Source organism: Pleuronectes platessa, chromosome 16 (genome assembly GCF_947347685.1).
Source record: "Pleuronectes platessa chromosome 16, fPlePla1.1, whole genome shotgun sequence".
Lineage (NCBI taxonomy): Eukaryota > Metazoa > Chordata > Actinopteri > Pleuronectiformes > Pleuronectidae > Pleuronectes > Pleuronectes platessa.
The window spans coordinates 23094618-23110775 of record NC_070641.1 but is presented as its reverse complement, the minus strand read 5'-3'; the positions used below and the strand labels follow the sequence as shown (position 1 = coordinate 23110775).

General features: G+C 44.5%; 2 protein-coding genes across 20 annotated transcripts in view; both read right to left on the bottom strand.

The window, feature by feature from the left end:
* LOC128458374 (NACHT, LRR and PYD domains-containing protein 12-like) overlaps nucleotides 1-16158 on the bottom strand; it is a 135386-nt gene that overhangs the window by 46840 nt on the left and 72388 nt on the right. The window contains exons 11-14 of one of the 19 annotated variants that reach the window (XM_053443186.1): nucleotides 5025-5195; nucleotides 4473-4646; nucleotides 3920-4093; nucleotides 554-1986 (exon numbers count right to left, since the gene is read on the bottom strand). The exons of 17 other annotated variants lie outside the window; for them this stretch is intronic. In XM_053443186.1, coding sequence (XP_053299161.1) covers nucleotides 1974-1986; nucleotides 3920-4093; nucleotides 4473-4646; nucleotides 5025-5195 — 532 coding nt within the window. In that variant the 3' untranslated portion in view covers nucleotides 554-1973. Of the gene's footprint in view, nucleotides 1-553; nucleotides 1987-3919; nucleotides 4094-4472; nucleotides 4647-5024; nucleotides 5196-5732; nucleotides 5907-16158 lie in introns of those variants that run through there. One more of the 19 variants, XM_053443200.1, reaches the window with a different exon arrangement.
* LOC128458378 (transmembrane protein 205) lies at nucleotides 13395-15581 on the bottom strand. The gene is made up of 4 exons (XM_053443202.1): nucleotides 15479-15581; nucleotides 14592-14698; nucleotides 14344-14507; nucleotides 13395-14090 (listed from the first exon to the last, which is right to left on the bottom strand). Exons 2-4 carry the CDS (start codon nucleotides 14689-14691, stop codon nucleotides 13788-13790), a joined length of 567 nt encoding a protein of 188 aa, XP_053299177.1. The 5' UTR covers nucleotides 14692-14698; nucleotides 15479-15581; the 3' UTR covers nucleotides 13395-13787.

The window sequence follows — 16158 nt, the reverse complement described above, 5'->3', positions numbered from 1 at the left end:
TAGTGCGTGCTCCGTGCACCACTTTATCAGTGTTCCATACACTTCTCAATGTGGCTCCTGGCCATAGGATCCCAAATCCTTTAAATTATAGTGCGTGCTCCATGCACCACTTTATCAGTGTTCCGTACACTTCTCAATGTGGCTCCTGGCCATAGGATCCCAAATCCTTTCAATAAATGTAAATGGTTTCAAACCATAGGGTCCCAGACCCTTACAATTTCCTTCACTCCACTCTTAATATACTTACATCTCGTATTTCTCTTTGCTCACAGTTAATTTAGTTATTTTTTCCAATCACAGCCGTTTTAGTTATAAAAAGGTCGCTGCTCACCTGTTTTATGTTGACCGCGGTCTTTCACTGTGAACAACGAGATCCTCGAGATGTCCTCTTATCGTCAATACGATCTGTCCTTTTTTCCTTCACTGGATCACGTCGGGGTCACCAATTTTGTCGTCGCCAGGCTTTTAAACTTGAACTCGCCTCCGGCGATTGGACAAGCGTGTTTGTTGATCCAGGATTTGAGAAGGAATAATTAGACACTTATACATGAAGTTCTGGAAATTGAACATTTATTGTATTCACTGAAATACTTACAGAGAGTCTCTGGGGTTCTGCCGGACACGTCACCAGGTTCAGTGGATCATGTCGAGAAGAAGCCCCGTTCAATCCTAAGTCCACAGTATATATAATCAGACACAGGGTGGGCACAGAGGCGGTTCTTTTTCTTTGAGGGAATTCATCTGGCCAGTTATTGGCCAGATGTATACTGTTTCCTCAAAGTGCAGTTTTTTGCAAGCACATCACTTTCAACTGACCAGGTGTCCCACCACTGTGGCCTTGGCAAACAGGGAGCCTGCCACAGTGGAGAGACCCAGCAGATAATACTTTTCCGGAGGATTTCATATCTTTTTCTCACCATATTTCATGAAGCACCTTATTGTATTAGTTCTGGCACGTCCTCTCTCTTTTCTGAGCATCCGTGCTTTCATTATTTCAAATCTCAAGATGAATTTCCATCACACACTTTTCTCCGAATTGTATTTTGGGTCAGATTGACATTCAGGTTGACACCTGCTCTTTCTGTGGTCGTGCTCTGGGCCTGACCCTGCGTCTGAGTCAAAAAGATTATACATCATTCTAACTAAAAGTAACTGTTGTAGCATTATTGATTATATGGATTATACAGCTAATATTTGTTCACAGGATATAGGTAAAATATAATCACAAGATACAGAGAAACATAGATATCTCAACATTTGTCACAGAGGAAATGATCCATGTGTTTGACTCATAGACTGAATATAAAGGCTTTGACTGGGATGTGCTGCTGTTATACTGCAGCGCCACCTGTGGGTCAAAAGTAGAAAAGCCACCACCGCTCTGCACCTGATGCAGAAATGAAAACGTCCCATTTTTAAGTCCAGAGTTTTGATCTTTTGTGTCAAAGACAAAACTCTGATTTTAAACTCAACGTGATTTCAAGGTGTTTAACTTTGTGTTGAACTAAATCAATTTGTGACGTGAATACAGGAACTTTAAGATCATAAACAAACATATACACAGAATGTGGTTCTACACACATGGAGACACACTGAGGGACAAAGGTGGACAATAATAAAGACAAACTTAAACACACTGTATGTGACTCTTTATAGAGGGTTTATATATTCTGCTTGTGTTGTGTCATTTCAATAAACACAAACTTCATGTGAATAAACATAATCGGGACAAGAAGGTTGCTGGTTTGAATCCGGTTCAGATGGGGTCTTCCTGTGTGGAGTCTGCATGTTCTCCCCGTGTTTTCTCCAGGTGCTCCGGCTTCATCTCACAAACACATGCAGATTAGGGGTTGTGTAGATTGGAGACTACACACAAGCTGCTGCTGCTTCAGCCTCTGGATCCTCAGGACACAGCTCAGCCTCCGTCCACACACACTGTCCTCTTCACACTGTCCTCTTCACACTGTCCTCCACTAAGACAACCACCTGTTGAGAGGAGAAGACATCAATGTCACAGAGACTCACTTCATCAGCTGTGAGTCAGTGATGCAGCTCATCCAGTAGAAAGAGCAGCAGGGACTTCAGTCCTGTTCAGAGGTGGAGCAGCTTCCTCTCTGCTTCATGTTCACGTGTTGGAATGAACACGCTAAGAGCTCAGTGTGTGACCTCTGCATGTCAAAGTGCAGAGTGGACACCTGAGAGGTGGATTTACTGCTGTTACAGGTGAAGCCATGTTTCACTGTGTGTTGATGAACATCTGCTTCTGACAAACTGGGACCAGAGGAGACAGATGGACCTCAGCAGAGGTTCTGCTCTGTATAAAGAGCTCCTGGTTACCATGTGATGAGGAGAGGCTTCAGTCCCACTGATCTCAGAGCTGTGATAAAGATCCACCTGATCAGTTCTTCACTGATGAAGTGAGAGGACAAACTGTCTCAGATCAGATGAAGACGACACCGTCTCTGTCCCTCGTGTGAGGCTGTCAGCTGTGGTCCAGCTTCACTTCCTGTTCACATGAAAACAACAACAACTGTCGTCTTCACGTCAACTCAATCACATGATCCCAAGCAGCGTGTGGCTCGTCTGATTGGCCGACTGTTGTCTCTCTGTGTCTCTGTCCAATCCTGACGTCTGTCCTCATTGTCCTCTCACAGCTTCACTGAGGAAACACTGAGGCCTGAACTATGAAGACACTTCAACATGTCCAGGAGATCTTTCTGAGATCAGCTCAACTGAACCTGACAGACACAGTCAGGCTAAGTGGTCACATGACGCTGGTTATCAACTCGTTAAGTTAACTCAGGTTTTCCTCATCGAGATCTGAGCGTGCACATAAAAGGGGCGGGGTTTACTGAGTATGACCAATCACAGACATGGATAGTTTGACTGACAGCAGAGCCTCATATTTCACAACTAGGATCAAACTTTTCTATAATAAAAATCAGAAGAGAACAAACACATGATCCAGAATAAAAGAAACTCAGTCACAGCTGCTAAATGCAGGAAGAACAGCTGGTAAAACATCTGGATCGTGTCAATGTGTAAGTTACAGCGCCCCCTGGTGGCATCTGGTAAAAATATATTACAGGACCACGACATAATAACGTGTGAACGAGATAAATAACTGTTGTTTACTAACAAGACGAGTGGAAGAGAAGAAGACACACACTGTCTCACTGTCTCTAAGGACATACACTGACTCACTGTCTCTGAGGACATACACTGAGTCACTGTCCCTGAGGACACACACACTGTCTCTGAGGACACACCCTGTGTCACTGACTCTGAGGACAAACACTATCTCTGAGGACACACACTGTCTCACTGTCTCTGATGACACACACTGTCCCACTGACTGTGAGGACACACACTGACTCACTGTCGCTGAGGACACACTCACTCTCTCTGAGGACACACACTGTCTCACTGACTCTGAAGACACACAGTGTGTCACTGTCTCTGAGGACACACACTGTCTCACTGTCTCTGAGGACACACACTAACTCTGAGGACACACACTGTCTCACTGTCACTGAGGACAAACACTGTCTCTGAGGACACACACTGTCTCACTGATTCTGAGGACACACACTGTCTCACTGACTTTGAAGATACATACTGTCTCACTGACTCTGAGGACACACACTGTCTCACTGACCCTGAGGACACACACTGTCTCACTGACTCTGAAGACACACACTGTCTCACTGTCTCTTAGGACACACACTATCTCTGAAGACACACACTGTCTCACTGTCTCTGAGGATACACACTGTCTCACTGACTCTGAAGACACACACTGTTTTATTGTCTCTAAGGACACACATTGACTCTCAAGACGCACACTGTATCACTGACTCTGAGGACACTAACTGTCTATGAGGACACACACCTTCTCAAAGTGAGTGAGTGAACTGACCTCACAGTCTCCAGTCGACAGGTTGAACTCTGCTGTAGATCAAGCAGCTCCTTCACTCCTGAGTCCTGCAGCCTGTTCCAGCTCAGATCCAGTTCTCTCAGATGAGAGGGGTTTGACCTCAGAGCTGAAGCCAGAGAAGAACAGCTGATCTCTGACAGACTGCAGAGCCTCAACCTGGATAAAGAATAAAACTTAACTGTAAATTAAACTGAGTTCATGTGTGAACATAACAGACACATAGTCATGTCTCACTGACTCATAACATGGAAGATAAATATGAAATCAGACATGTTGGACTAAAAACGAGTCCTGATTCAGTACAAATAGATTATTTGGACCCGGTCTCTGTCCTGCAGATCAGTTTAGGAAATCCAGAACTAAACTCAGTGTTTTAACGAGAAGCTGAATATTTAAAATTTCACAGATTAATTAATGAATGGAATCAAGTTATGTATGAAGAGGAATTATGTAAAATTAGAATTAAACGAGATAAATTGTGTATAAATGCTGTTTTATAGATATGAGATCTACAAAAGTCAGTCAGTGAACTGACCTCAGAATCTTCAGTCGACAGGTTGGACTCTGTAGAAAACCACACAGCTCCTTCACTCCTGAGTCCTGCAGGTAGTTGTCAGTCAGATCCAGTTCTCTCAGATGAGAGGGGTTTGACCTCAGAGCTGAAGCCAGAGAAGAACAGCTGATCTCTGACAGACTGCAGCTCTTCAACCTGGATAAAGAATAAAACGTAACTATAAATTAAACTGAGTTCATGTGTGAAAATAACAGACACATATTCATGTCTCACTGACTCATAACATGGAAGATAAATATGAAATCAGACATGTTGGACTAAAAACGAGTCCTGATTCAGTACAAATAGATTATTTGGACCCGGTCTCTGTCCTGCAGATCAGTTTAGGAAATCCAGAACTAAACTCAGTGTTTTAACAAGTAGCTGAATGTTAAAATGTCACAGATTAATTAATGAATTAAATCAAGTTATGTATGAAGAGGAATTATGTTACGTTATAATGAAATTAGATAAATTGTGTATAAATGCTGTTTTATAGATATGAGATCTACAAAAGTCAGTCAGTGAACTGACCACAGTTTCTCCAGTCGACAGGTTGGACTCTGTAGAAAACCAAACAGCTTCACTGCTGAGTCCTGCAGGTAGTTGTTACTCAGATTCAGTTTTCTCAGATGAGAGGGGTTTGACCTCAGAGCTGAAGCCAGAGAAGAACAGCTGATCTCTGACAGACTGCACCACTTCAACCTGGAAAAAGAAATATGAATATTAGAATGTGTCCTCCTGTTGTTGTGGGTCATCATCATGTCAACACAGACTCTCAACATGCTGCTGACCTCAGTCCAGTCTGTGACCTGAAGATAAATATCAGGTCAGACATGTTGGACGATTGTTTCATTCATCAGCTTCTTCTCTGTGTGTTGGTCACTGAGCAGGTTTGTGTAATTAAACACTGTTTAAAGTAGGAATGGCTCCTGACAGTCACTTCCTGTTTGTTTCTATACTTATCAACTGTCCAACGTGTTTCAATAAGAATGTGTCTTATTTTGAAAACCTGAGGAGGACGAGTGCTCGGCCTCTGTCCACATGTTATTTACTGACACTTTCTTAGTGATCAGGAGCAGGTGAGTGCAGGTGAATGGAGTTGATGAGGTGGACGTGACTGACAGGCTGGGTGAGTGACAGATGACTGAGGGACAGTGAGCAGAGCAGAACTGAGACAATTTAAATAAATAATGACCCAATAAGAAAGAAAGTCTGAAAAGTGAAGAAGGATTTAAGGACCTCAGAGTCTCCAGTCGACAGTTTGGACTCTCCAGTCCAGAACACAGCAGCTTCACTCCTGAATCCTGCAGCTCGTTGTTACTCAGATCCAGTTCTCTCAGATGTGAGGGGTCTGACTTCAGAGCTGAGGACACGACTTCACAGTGAGTCTCTGAGAGTTCACAACCACTGAGTCTGTAATTAAAGAAAATATCAAATCTGTGAGAATTAAATCAGAAAACACAACATTCATACAAAACGTGATCATGTGACCCTCACCCTGGTAAATCCCTTTTTTGTTAAAAACTCCTCAAGAGAATCCTTTCAGATTTGATTCAAGCGTTCATTCAGACTAACAGAGGAACTCATTAGATTCAGGTGGTCAGAGGTCAAAGGTCAAGGTCACAGAACATGTTCATGGCCTCTTGAACATGATATCTCAAGTCTGTCTTCAGGGGATTTCTTCACATTTTGACTCAAAGATAAACTAATTAGATTTCATTGGTCAAAGGTCAAAGGTCACAGTGACCTCATATTATTGTGAGGTCAACATGTCAGGAACCTGGAGGGACGGACACTGCACTGGTTGGTGGTGGAGGGCAAACGCAGGGTGGGAATTCTATTTTGACGAGAAAGAACAATAAACTATATTTCCTGCTTCTTCAGTTTAAAGGAACCGTCAGTGATTCTCATCCAAACACTGAGACAGTGATCGTCTCCTCACACTGTGCTAGCTGTTTGATTAGATATATCAAACAGATATATATATGTATCTATCTTTATATATATATATAGATAGATACAGTATTTACAACAACCTCCCTTGGACCCCACATGGTCGTATGTCTGAACCCTCAAACTCCAGCACAGTGATCACATTGGATTTCACTCTCCACATCTGATCTAGTTGTTCTCATATGTACATGAGAACAATGAGAATGTTTACATGATAATAATACCTTTATTATACACACGCACACTCTCCAATCAAACTAACTCTGATCTCCATGTCCTTGAGAATGTACATGTATACAAACACACACATACACACACACACACACACACACACTGAGTGTATTTGAAGAACGACTCATCTCCACTGATTGAACATGTTATTGATCATGTCTGGACTCACCGAGCCTTCCTGCAGTTCCTCACAGCTGGGATCAGTCTCCATCGACCCTGATCTGATGTGTTGAACGTCTTCAGGTCCAACTCATCCAGAACCTCCTCTGACATCTGCAGCATGTAGGCTAGAGCTGAGCAGTGGATCTCAGAGAGTTTCTCCTTCGATCTGTTCCCTGACGTCAGGAACTGTTTCATCTGCTGATGAACTGAGTGGTCGTTCATCTCAGTCAGACAGTGGAAGATGTTGATGCTTCTGTCAGGAGAAATGTTATCACTCTTCATCTCCTTCAGGTTCTTGATGACTCTCTGAATGATCTCTGGATTGTTCTCTGTCCGATCCAGCAGCCACCTTGAGATTCTCTGGATGATCTTTGGATTGTTCTCTGTCCGACCCAGCAGGCCTCCTAAGACTCTCTGGTTGGACTCCAGACTGAGGCCGTGAAGGAAGCGAACAAACAGGTCCAGATGACCATTTGTACTGGTGAGGGATTTCTTCAGGGTTCTCTTCAGGAGGTCATCCAGGGACAAGGTATTGACTGTGTAACAATTTGTTCCCAAGAAGTTGTTGATTTCTTCTGTGTTCCTCGTGGTGTAACAGTGGAACATGTAGACTGCAGCCAGAAACTCCTGAACGCTCAGATGAACAAAGCAGTAGACTGATCTCTGGAAGATCACACACTCTCTTCTGAAGATCTCAGTACAAACTCCTGAGTACACTGAGGCCTCTGTGACATTAAGACCACACTGCTCCAGGTCTTCTTGGTAGAACATGATGTTTCCTTCCTCCAGATGTTTAAGTGCCAGCCTCCCCAGCTTCAGGAGAACGTCCCTGTCAGTCCTCTTCATCCTCTGTGGAGTCGTCTCATGTCCCTCACCGTACTTGTTGTTCTTCCTCTTTGTCTGAACCAGCAGGAAGTGTGAGTACAGGTCAGTCAGGGTCTTGGGCAGCTCTCCTCTCTGGTCTGTGGTCAACATGTGCTCCAGAACTGTAGCACTGATCCAGCAGAAGACTGGGATTTGACACATGATGTGGAGGCTCCTGGACGTCTTGATGTGTGAGATGATTCTGCTGCACAGCTCTTCATCACTGAATCTCCTCCTGAAGTACTCCTCCTTCTGGGCGTCAGTGAAGCCTCGTACTTCTGTGACCCTGTCAACACATGCAGGAGGGATCTGATTGGCCGCCGCAGGTCTGGAGGTTATCCAGACGAGAGCCGAGGGAAGCAGATTCCCCCGGATGAGGTTTGTCAGCAGCACGTTGACTGATGACCTCTGTGTGACCTCAGACACAAGCTCCCTGTGGTTGAAGTCCAGAGAAGGTCTGCTTTCATCCAGGCCGTCAAAGATGAACAAAGGTTTACAGACAGCGAGCGTCTCTGCCGTGAGCTTCTGTAACGCTGGATGGAAAACATGGAGCAGCGTGAGAAGACTGTGCTGCTGGTCCTTCACCAGGTTCAGCTCCCTGAACGAAAGCACAGCCAGCAGACCCACATCCTGGTTCTCTAAACCCTCTGCCCAGTCCAGAGTGAACTTCTGCACCGAGAAGGTTTTTCCAACGCCAGCGACGCCGTTGGTCAGGACGACTCTGATGCTGCTCTGCTGGTCAGTGGAGGCTTTAAAGATGTCGTGGACCTTGATGGGAGTGTCCTGGAGGATCTTCTTCTTGGAAGCCGTCTCAAGCTGCCTCACCTCATGTTGAGTATTAACCTCTTCACTCTGTCCCGCTGTGATGTAGAGCTCAGTGTAGATCCTGTTGAGGAGGGTTCTACTTCCTGTTTCATCACTTCCTTCAGTCACATGTTCACATCTCCTCCTCACACTGAGCTTATGTTCATCTGAAACCTCCTGCAGACCACGATCTGCTGAAAGACAAGAAACAATGTGAGAGACAGAGAATCTGAGAATCTGCTGATTGTTTTCATCAGATACAGAAAAACTACAGAAAATAAAAGCTTTTTAACTTTGTGCTTTTCTAACGATGTTAAATGTTGATGCTGTATGAAGGAACAAAATAAAACCACATGTGCTGTTGTCAGAAGTGAAGACATCAGCAGACACATGTACAGTGCTGCTCTGACCGGCTGTCTGACCTCCAGCTCCTGTTCTGGATCTTTGTCCACACTGGGGACATGAGGATTCTCCTGAAGAACCAGACTGGTCCCAGTATGAGATGATGCACTGTCTGCAGAACCAGTGTCCACAGCTGGTGGAGACTGGATCCTTCAGGACGTCCTGACACGAAGCACAGCAGGACGACTGCTCCTCCTCAGAAACATGACTCCTCTTCCTCTCCCTGTGAAGACATGTCCTGATAACTCACATGTCACAGTCACAGGTTGTCATTACTTCTGTCAAGGAGGTTTTGTTTTCACCCAGTATGTTTGTGTGTTGGTTGGTTCGTTAGTGGGATTATAAAAAACAACAGATTACCAGTAAACTTGGTGGAAGCTTGTGGTCTGTGAACCAGATCGGGGGGGGGGGGGGGGGGGGGGGGGGGGGTCCTCTTTGACAGACATGTTCAGAGGACTGATGTTTACCAGTGTGTGGAATTTGGTGCAGATCCAAATCAAAATGAGTCTCTAGTGGATTTCAAAGTGGCTTCATAAGGAGCGTGTTGGTTCTTGGTGGAGGTCTGAGCTCTTTGAGTGATTCTGAGAGATTAGTCACCAACTTCAATGAAGCTGTGTCCTAATGCAGGGGCCACACTAGAGGAAACTAGATCCTCTTCAGAGCAGGTCCCAGTAGAAACAGTCTCTTACTTTGTGTGTGAGGGTCCAGGTTCTTTACTGAAGACTGGAGGAGGATACATGGACCAGTCACTCTTCAGAGACAGACAGCTGGACCCTGGAGACTCTGCTCTCAGTCTGTGGTCCTGACCTCTGCAAACACAAACATGTTTTTATTCAGAACACATTAATCACTGGTTCATTCACTGAGGATTCAGTTTGGATCTTTTCATGTTTGTAGCAGGTCTCTTACTTTGTGTGTGAGGGTCCAGGTTCATTACTGAAGACTGGAGGAGGATACATGGACCAGTCACTCTTCAGAGACAGACAGATGGACCCTGGAGACTCTGCTCTCAGTCTGTGGTCCTGACCTCTGCAAACACAAACATGTTTTTATTCAGAACACATCATTCACTGGTTCATTCTGTGAGGATTCAGTTTGGAGCTTCACATGTTTGTAGCAGGTCTCTTACTTTGTGTGTGAGGGTCCAGGTTCATTACTGAAGACTGGAGGAGGATACATGGACCAGTCACTCTTCAGAGACAGACAGCTGGACCCTGGAGACTCTGCTCTCAGTCTGTGGTCCTGACCTCTGCAAACACAAACATGTTTTTATTCAGAACACATCATTCACTGGTTCATTCTGTGAGGATTCAGTTTGGAGCTTCACATGTTTGTAGCAGGTCTCTTACTTTGTGTGTGAGGGTCCAACTTGCTCTGAAGTGTCCTCGTCCATGTTGCACCGGCTGCGGCTCAGTTGTGGTTCAGGCCACGCTGCTCTTCTAGATATTCAAGGTCTGGTCTATTTCCTTCTGGTTCTGCGCTCAGTTTACAGAAGAACACAGTGAAATGATCTTTCACACCAGTTTCAATGTTTATCTGTTGAAAACGTCACACAAATATTTGCAACACATCCTGTAGCCGACCCCTTTCCAAATAAAAGCACTCCAGCTTTTCTGTCGACTGAATCAATTCATTTATTTTTTTAATGTTTTATTGTGAAATAGATGCAGGGCTTCATAGTTAGTAGGGGAGATCGGGGTAATGTGAGACAGACCAGAGAAATCAAGGGGGTAAAGTGATCCACTTACTTTTTCCACTTTAAAACTACCATAACAACACGTGTTGTAATAGTTAAAATCCTGACAGCTAGAATGACAACCACTAATATCGGACTAGTAACAGATCATGGGGATTGGTCAATTAAGCACATTTATGATTATTATGATTCATGTGATCTCTTGCACACCCTAGCTTACCGGCACATTGTTTCTCTGTTCAATTGCCAGGGACAGGGATATTGTTTTTCTCTGTGTATTCAAATCCCAGTTCACGGCAGTTAACTGGAGCAAGGCCATGGAACTGGTCAGCTAGTTGTTTCAAGTGTTTGGCTCCTCCTCCATCTCATCTGTGAATATTCTCTTTGCCTCAGCTACTGCACCCCAGGCTACTGATTTTACTTCCCCTTTCTCTTTTTTCTTTATGAATCTTTTGAGGGTTGTCTTATCAATATTTCTATCCCTTCCAGCTTTTCTTAAGGACTTCTTTCCTTGCATGACCTCAGCGGCTGCACTCTCCATCTCTGCGAGGGGTGCTTGGCCCCAGGTTGTCTTCCTGGTGTATAGTTTCTTGGCATGATGGCTTTTCTACAATGTTTATGACATTAAATATAAAACATATATAATGTAATATAACACTAGAATATGTTTAAGACTAAACTTAACTTGTGCTTCATGTTTCACTTTACCCCACAGTTACCGTTTTAGAAAAAACAACATCTCTTAGCAATTCAGGCTAATCTTCAGCTAGCATCAATCACATGGTTTTATATGTTGGAAGTTCACCAACATGTATGATATAAGTTTTTTTACCTGATTCAATTTGTTTTGACACAACAGTTGATTAAGTTCAAAGCAAGAAAATTTACTTTTACATGCAAAAAACACATTTTTGTGAAAAAACATACTTTCCACAGCACCAGCACCAACTTCTCCTTCATGGCAAGGGGGGAATGGGAGGGGCTTGAAAACATAATGGTCACATGACCACGAATGTGTACCGTTGCGTACAGGGGGTGTCTCACATTACCCGATGTCCCACATTAACCCACTCTCCCCTACTACTGGTATTTGTTTGAGTAACCAGGACTTCTTATATACAAGGAAATACAGTGATCACATCAGAAACCTCAGGTGACTCTCTCTCTCTCTCTCTCTCTCTCTCTCTCTCTCTCTCTCTCTCTCTCTCTCTCTCTCTCATGTCTTTCCTGACAGGTGACCATAGGAAGCCTCAATCACTCACTAGATTTATAGATTTATAGGTGGACTATTGTACAACAATAAAGGTCCCTTGTCATTTGTTAATCCACCAATAAACCTGCATAGCCATAAAAAAACTTTGAATAACACTCAAACCAATAAACTAAATTAAAATGAATCAATACAAGCTTGTAAAAGTTCATGTGACCTTCAACCCCCGGCCACTAAGAGAAGGAAACTCAACATCTAGTATCATGTTCACGTCATAGAGGCTGGAAATGAATTACAGAACTTTATAGACAGTAACACTGATCAGTCAGCAGCTTGAAGCAGCTCTCTGTGTCTCCACTCAGTTCTATGGCTTTGTGCCCAAATGAAGGTCAAACAAACAAGCTCTTCAACTTTATATTCACTTTAAAACTCACACAAAACCAGTATGAAGTTATATGTGTGTGTGTGTGTGTCTCTGTGTGTGTGTGTGTGTGTGTGTGTGTGTGTGTGTGTGTGTGTGTGCTTGTACTCACACCTCAGCCAATGAGTCCAGAGCTTTACTGGGATCCAGTGAAGACTCTCCACTGGTTGGTGACCACTGCTGTAACGTATGATTGTGAAAACACGTTGTGTTATTAAACACTTGATGAACAGATGAAGATAAAAAGTGAAAATCTGAGTTAACTCTGTTAATTAGTCCTTTGAAGGCTCTTTGATCCAGACCTGCTGTTCACATCTGTCTCTGGGATCCGATCACATGACGTCTTTCACCAGGTGTGAACTGACAAACTTAGAGTCATGTGATCAGCAGACGGATGTTAACAGCAGGTGTGAGAGTGAGACAGTGAAACATTCAGAAAGTTGTGTTCACACTCACCTGCTGACTTTCCTTCCTTCTGCTCGTCCAGGTGAAAATGGAGTCTGACCGCTCCCTGTCCTCATGCTCCTTCTCCCTGTTGAACCAGTTCACTCTTGAAAATAACCGGTTCAAAGTCCAGTTCATACCCATAAAGATTAACTGGTTCACAGTTCATGTTTTATTGTGATGTTATGATGTAGATAACAAACTTAGGATCATGTTTTCAGTTAATAATGGACGGTGTCAGTTTGCAGAGACCTTCAATACCAGTACCAGTGTAGGTGTGTGTTTGAGATGGATATTACTGGGTTTGAATGGTTTCACCGTCAAACCAAAGGACTGATTCAGCTCTGCTGTTACAAAGCAAGTTTCAGGAAATCAGTCCTTCTCTTCACGATGAGCTCACATCTGTCAGCGTAACATCTGTGATCCCTGCCTTCATCCATTAGAGCAGAGACTGAAGCTGTGCCTCGCTCACCCTGCAGCCGGCCAGCAGACACACTGCTCTCTGCATACCAGCCTGATTCTCCGGTGCATCACTGGTAATTAAATTAAAAATGTTCCTATTCCAAATCCAGGCCCAGTGTCTGCTGGGCCTGGGTTCGCTCACCGTCCTGGTTCTGTCCAGACCGATCTGTCCGAGGGAGCCAGGGTTTGGTTTCAGGGCATTAAAGACCCAGAGGAAACCAAACAGGAAGGAGATTATCAGTGGAGGCAGAATAAAACAGAGCATGTGTTTAATCTCACAATCACAGTGACAAATTCACATAAACAAATTTCCTCTGCAAGGTCATGAAACACAGGATTGAACAAGTGAAATGAAGTTAGTAAAGTTCTTGAGTGTAAACACCACCCCCTGCTGGGGATGCAAGAACACTCCACATACTGCACTAGGTGTTGATTAGAGGTTAGATCTTGAGTCAATGAGTCAAACATTGAAAAGAAGAAGAACATCCGGTTTTATGAGACAGGATTAATTAGATAGTGACGAACAAAATTAAATTGTAATTAACAAAGGCCTCCTCACTCATCATGTTTGATTTATCATATGAAAAATACTGAGATGACTCCAGAAAAAAGATAATTTTCACATGCTGAAATCTGCTTCTTCCTCTAGATGGTGGATAGCTTCAGAGCCGTGTAGATCAAGTTGACGGTGGTGCAGAGGAACCCGATCAGGGCGCAGAGGCTGGACAGCCCGTGGTACCGGAGGAACGTGCTCCTGGACGCTCGGTACTTCGGGTCCTGCTCTTTGAGTTTGGCGTACGCTGCTTTCAGGCTGCCCCGGCCGATCTGGTTCCCCAGGCCGTGCTCCGTCTCCACCTGCCTCATCTGGAACATGACCTCTGTGACCTTCGGACCGAACCAGCGGGCGTTCAGACCCGCCGTGATAGGCACCACAGAGAACAGAACCATCTGCAAGACCACAAAGGATGAGGTAGTTAACTGCAAGGTAACGTAAAGATGATTTCCCTTTTAATAATGTTTAAAATACATCATCAGATATTAACGTCCATGCACAACTTTGTCTACAAGTTGTCTTTCACCACAGCAGGAGATTCTTCACTCCAGAGCCGCTCCAGAGAACATCTAGAGTTCGGTGCATGTCTGAAAGCAGCTCTAGAGATCTGACATTCACTGTGTGTGTATCATAGGTGTGACGCTCTACCTGCACGGTGTGGTGCCAGTCCAGCAGCTCTCTGGGGTGGAACACAGCGTACACAGCCAGGCTGAGGAAGCTGCTCCCCAGCAGGAAGTGGAAGTACACAGGAAACAGTTTGCTCTGCACCAGGCCGAAGGTGTGCAGCGTCACCTGCCGCACCAACGTGAACCCTGCAGGGTCGAGATCAAGAGACGGGTCAGAAACCTGATGATGAAACGACACCGGGCTCAGGGAGGGGGGGGGGGTCATCGTACCTGCGATGAAGGTGACCCACACCTGCATGCCCCAGGAGAAGGAGAGCAGGAGGAGGTGCAGCACTTTGATCAGGTCGGTCGGCTCCCCCTCTGTAGCCATCGTGTCACTGGGCACACAAAACACACACTTTATCAACATTCAGTCTCTACTTCCTTATGTGTCTAGCCTGACGTTGTCAGACTCACAATTCCAGTCAGAATGTGAGTCTGAGACCGCTCCATTGTGCTGTGATTATGGGGCGTGTTTCAACTGACCAGGAAATAAAGTTCCTCTTCACTCAATTGGATAGACCTACAACCAATCAGAGCAACGTAGTATGTGACGTATGTTAAGCAACGCATTGTGAGTTATTTACTAACGCCGGGTTCACACCGGAGGCTGAAGCACCGCACTGCCTCAAGGCTGCCTCGCACCGTGCAGAGATCGTTAACGGAGCAAACAGCGAAGTTCTTCAACATGGATGACATTAAATTAATAATTGAAGTGGAGAAGTACAGTGAGTTGTATGATCCTCGGAACATGTTGTATAAAGACAACACCAAGGAGGACACATGTTGGGACGCTGTTGCTTAATGTTGGAGCAACAAGTAAGTATATGCTTTTAATCTACTGGATCAACGGGTGATATTATTAGCGCTGCCCGGCGGTTCAGCGTCGCTTCAGTGTCCGGTGTGAACAGCCAAGCGCCGGGGCGATAGGGATTAGCGCGGTGCTTTGGCGTCGCCTCCACGTTCTGTGTTCCTCTTTCAAAATGAATGCGCTGTCGATGTCTTCTAAAACAGACTCAATGGCAGCATCTACACATCTCAGCTCGCCAGCGGCAGGCATGTTAGTTGAAAATGAATTCAACCCGAGGGCACTTTGATGACGTGGTTGATTACGTTACCGTTGATCATCTGTCCATCATCGTATAAAGCCCGCCCTGACAATCTGATTGGCCCGGTCGGGCATAATTTCTCCCCAACGGAGCGACTCCAGACCGAACCGCCCGACCTCAAATGTTGTGGGCGGGGCTAAGTTCGTCTGGCATCCAGGCTAAAAAACACAGGAACCAACACATTCATTAAAAATTATAGATAAACAAAGAAACAATTCTGATGTCAACACTAATTTATCTTTATAAGTTTGTAAAATAAAAAATGTTCACGTGCTCAGAAAACTTTGTAGATATTCAATAACTTCTCCCCATATTTTAAAAAGTTGTTATATAGATATTAAATCACTATTGGGACTTTAATGTAGACGTGATAACAGCTAATTGTTTTCCTTGCTCTTTATAATGATGATAACAAGAATATGAATATGAAGCGGTTGATAACCACTAACCAAAGCAGTGTGTGTGTGTGTGTGTGTGTGTGTGTGTGTGTGTGTGTGTGTGTGTGTGTGTGTGGTCACTGTATGAATCACTCTGAGCAGCCTCTGTCTTTTGATCGATTGCACTTCCTGTCAGGATCTGGTGTTTTCACCCTGAATCCATCACTGAGATCAGACTCTTGCATCTTAGGGCCACATGAGACGTGATGGAGTAAAACTGCTTGAGCCTCATTAATAATATAATAAGTCATA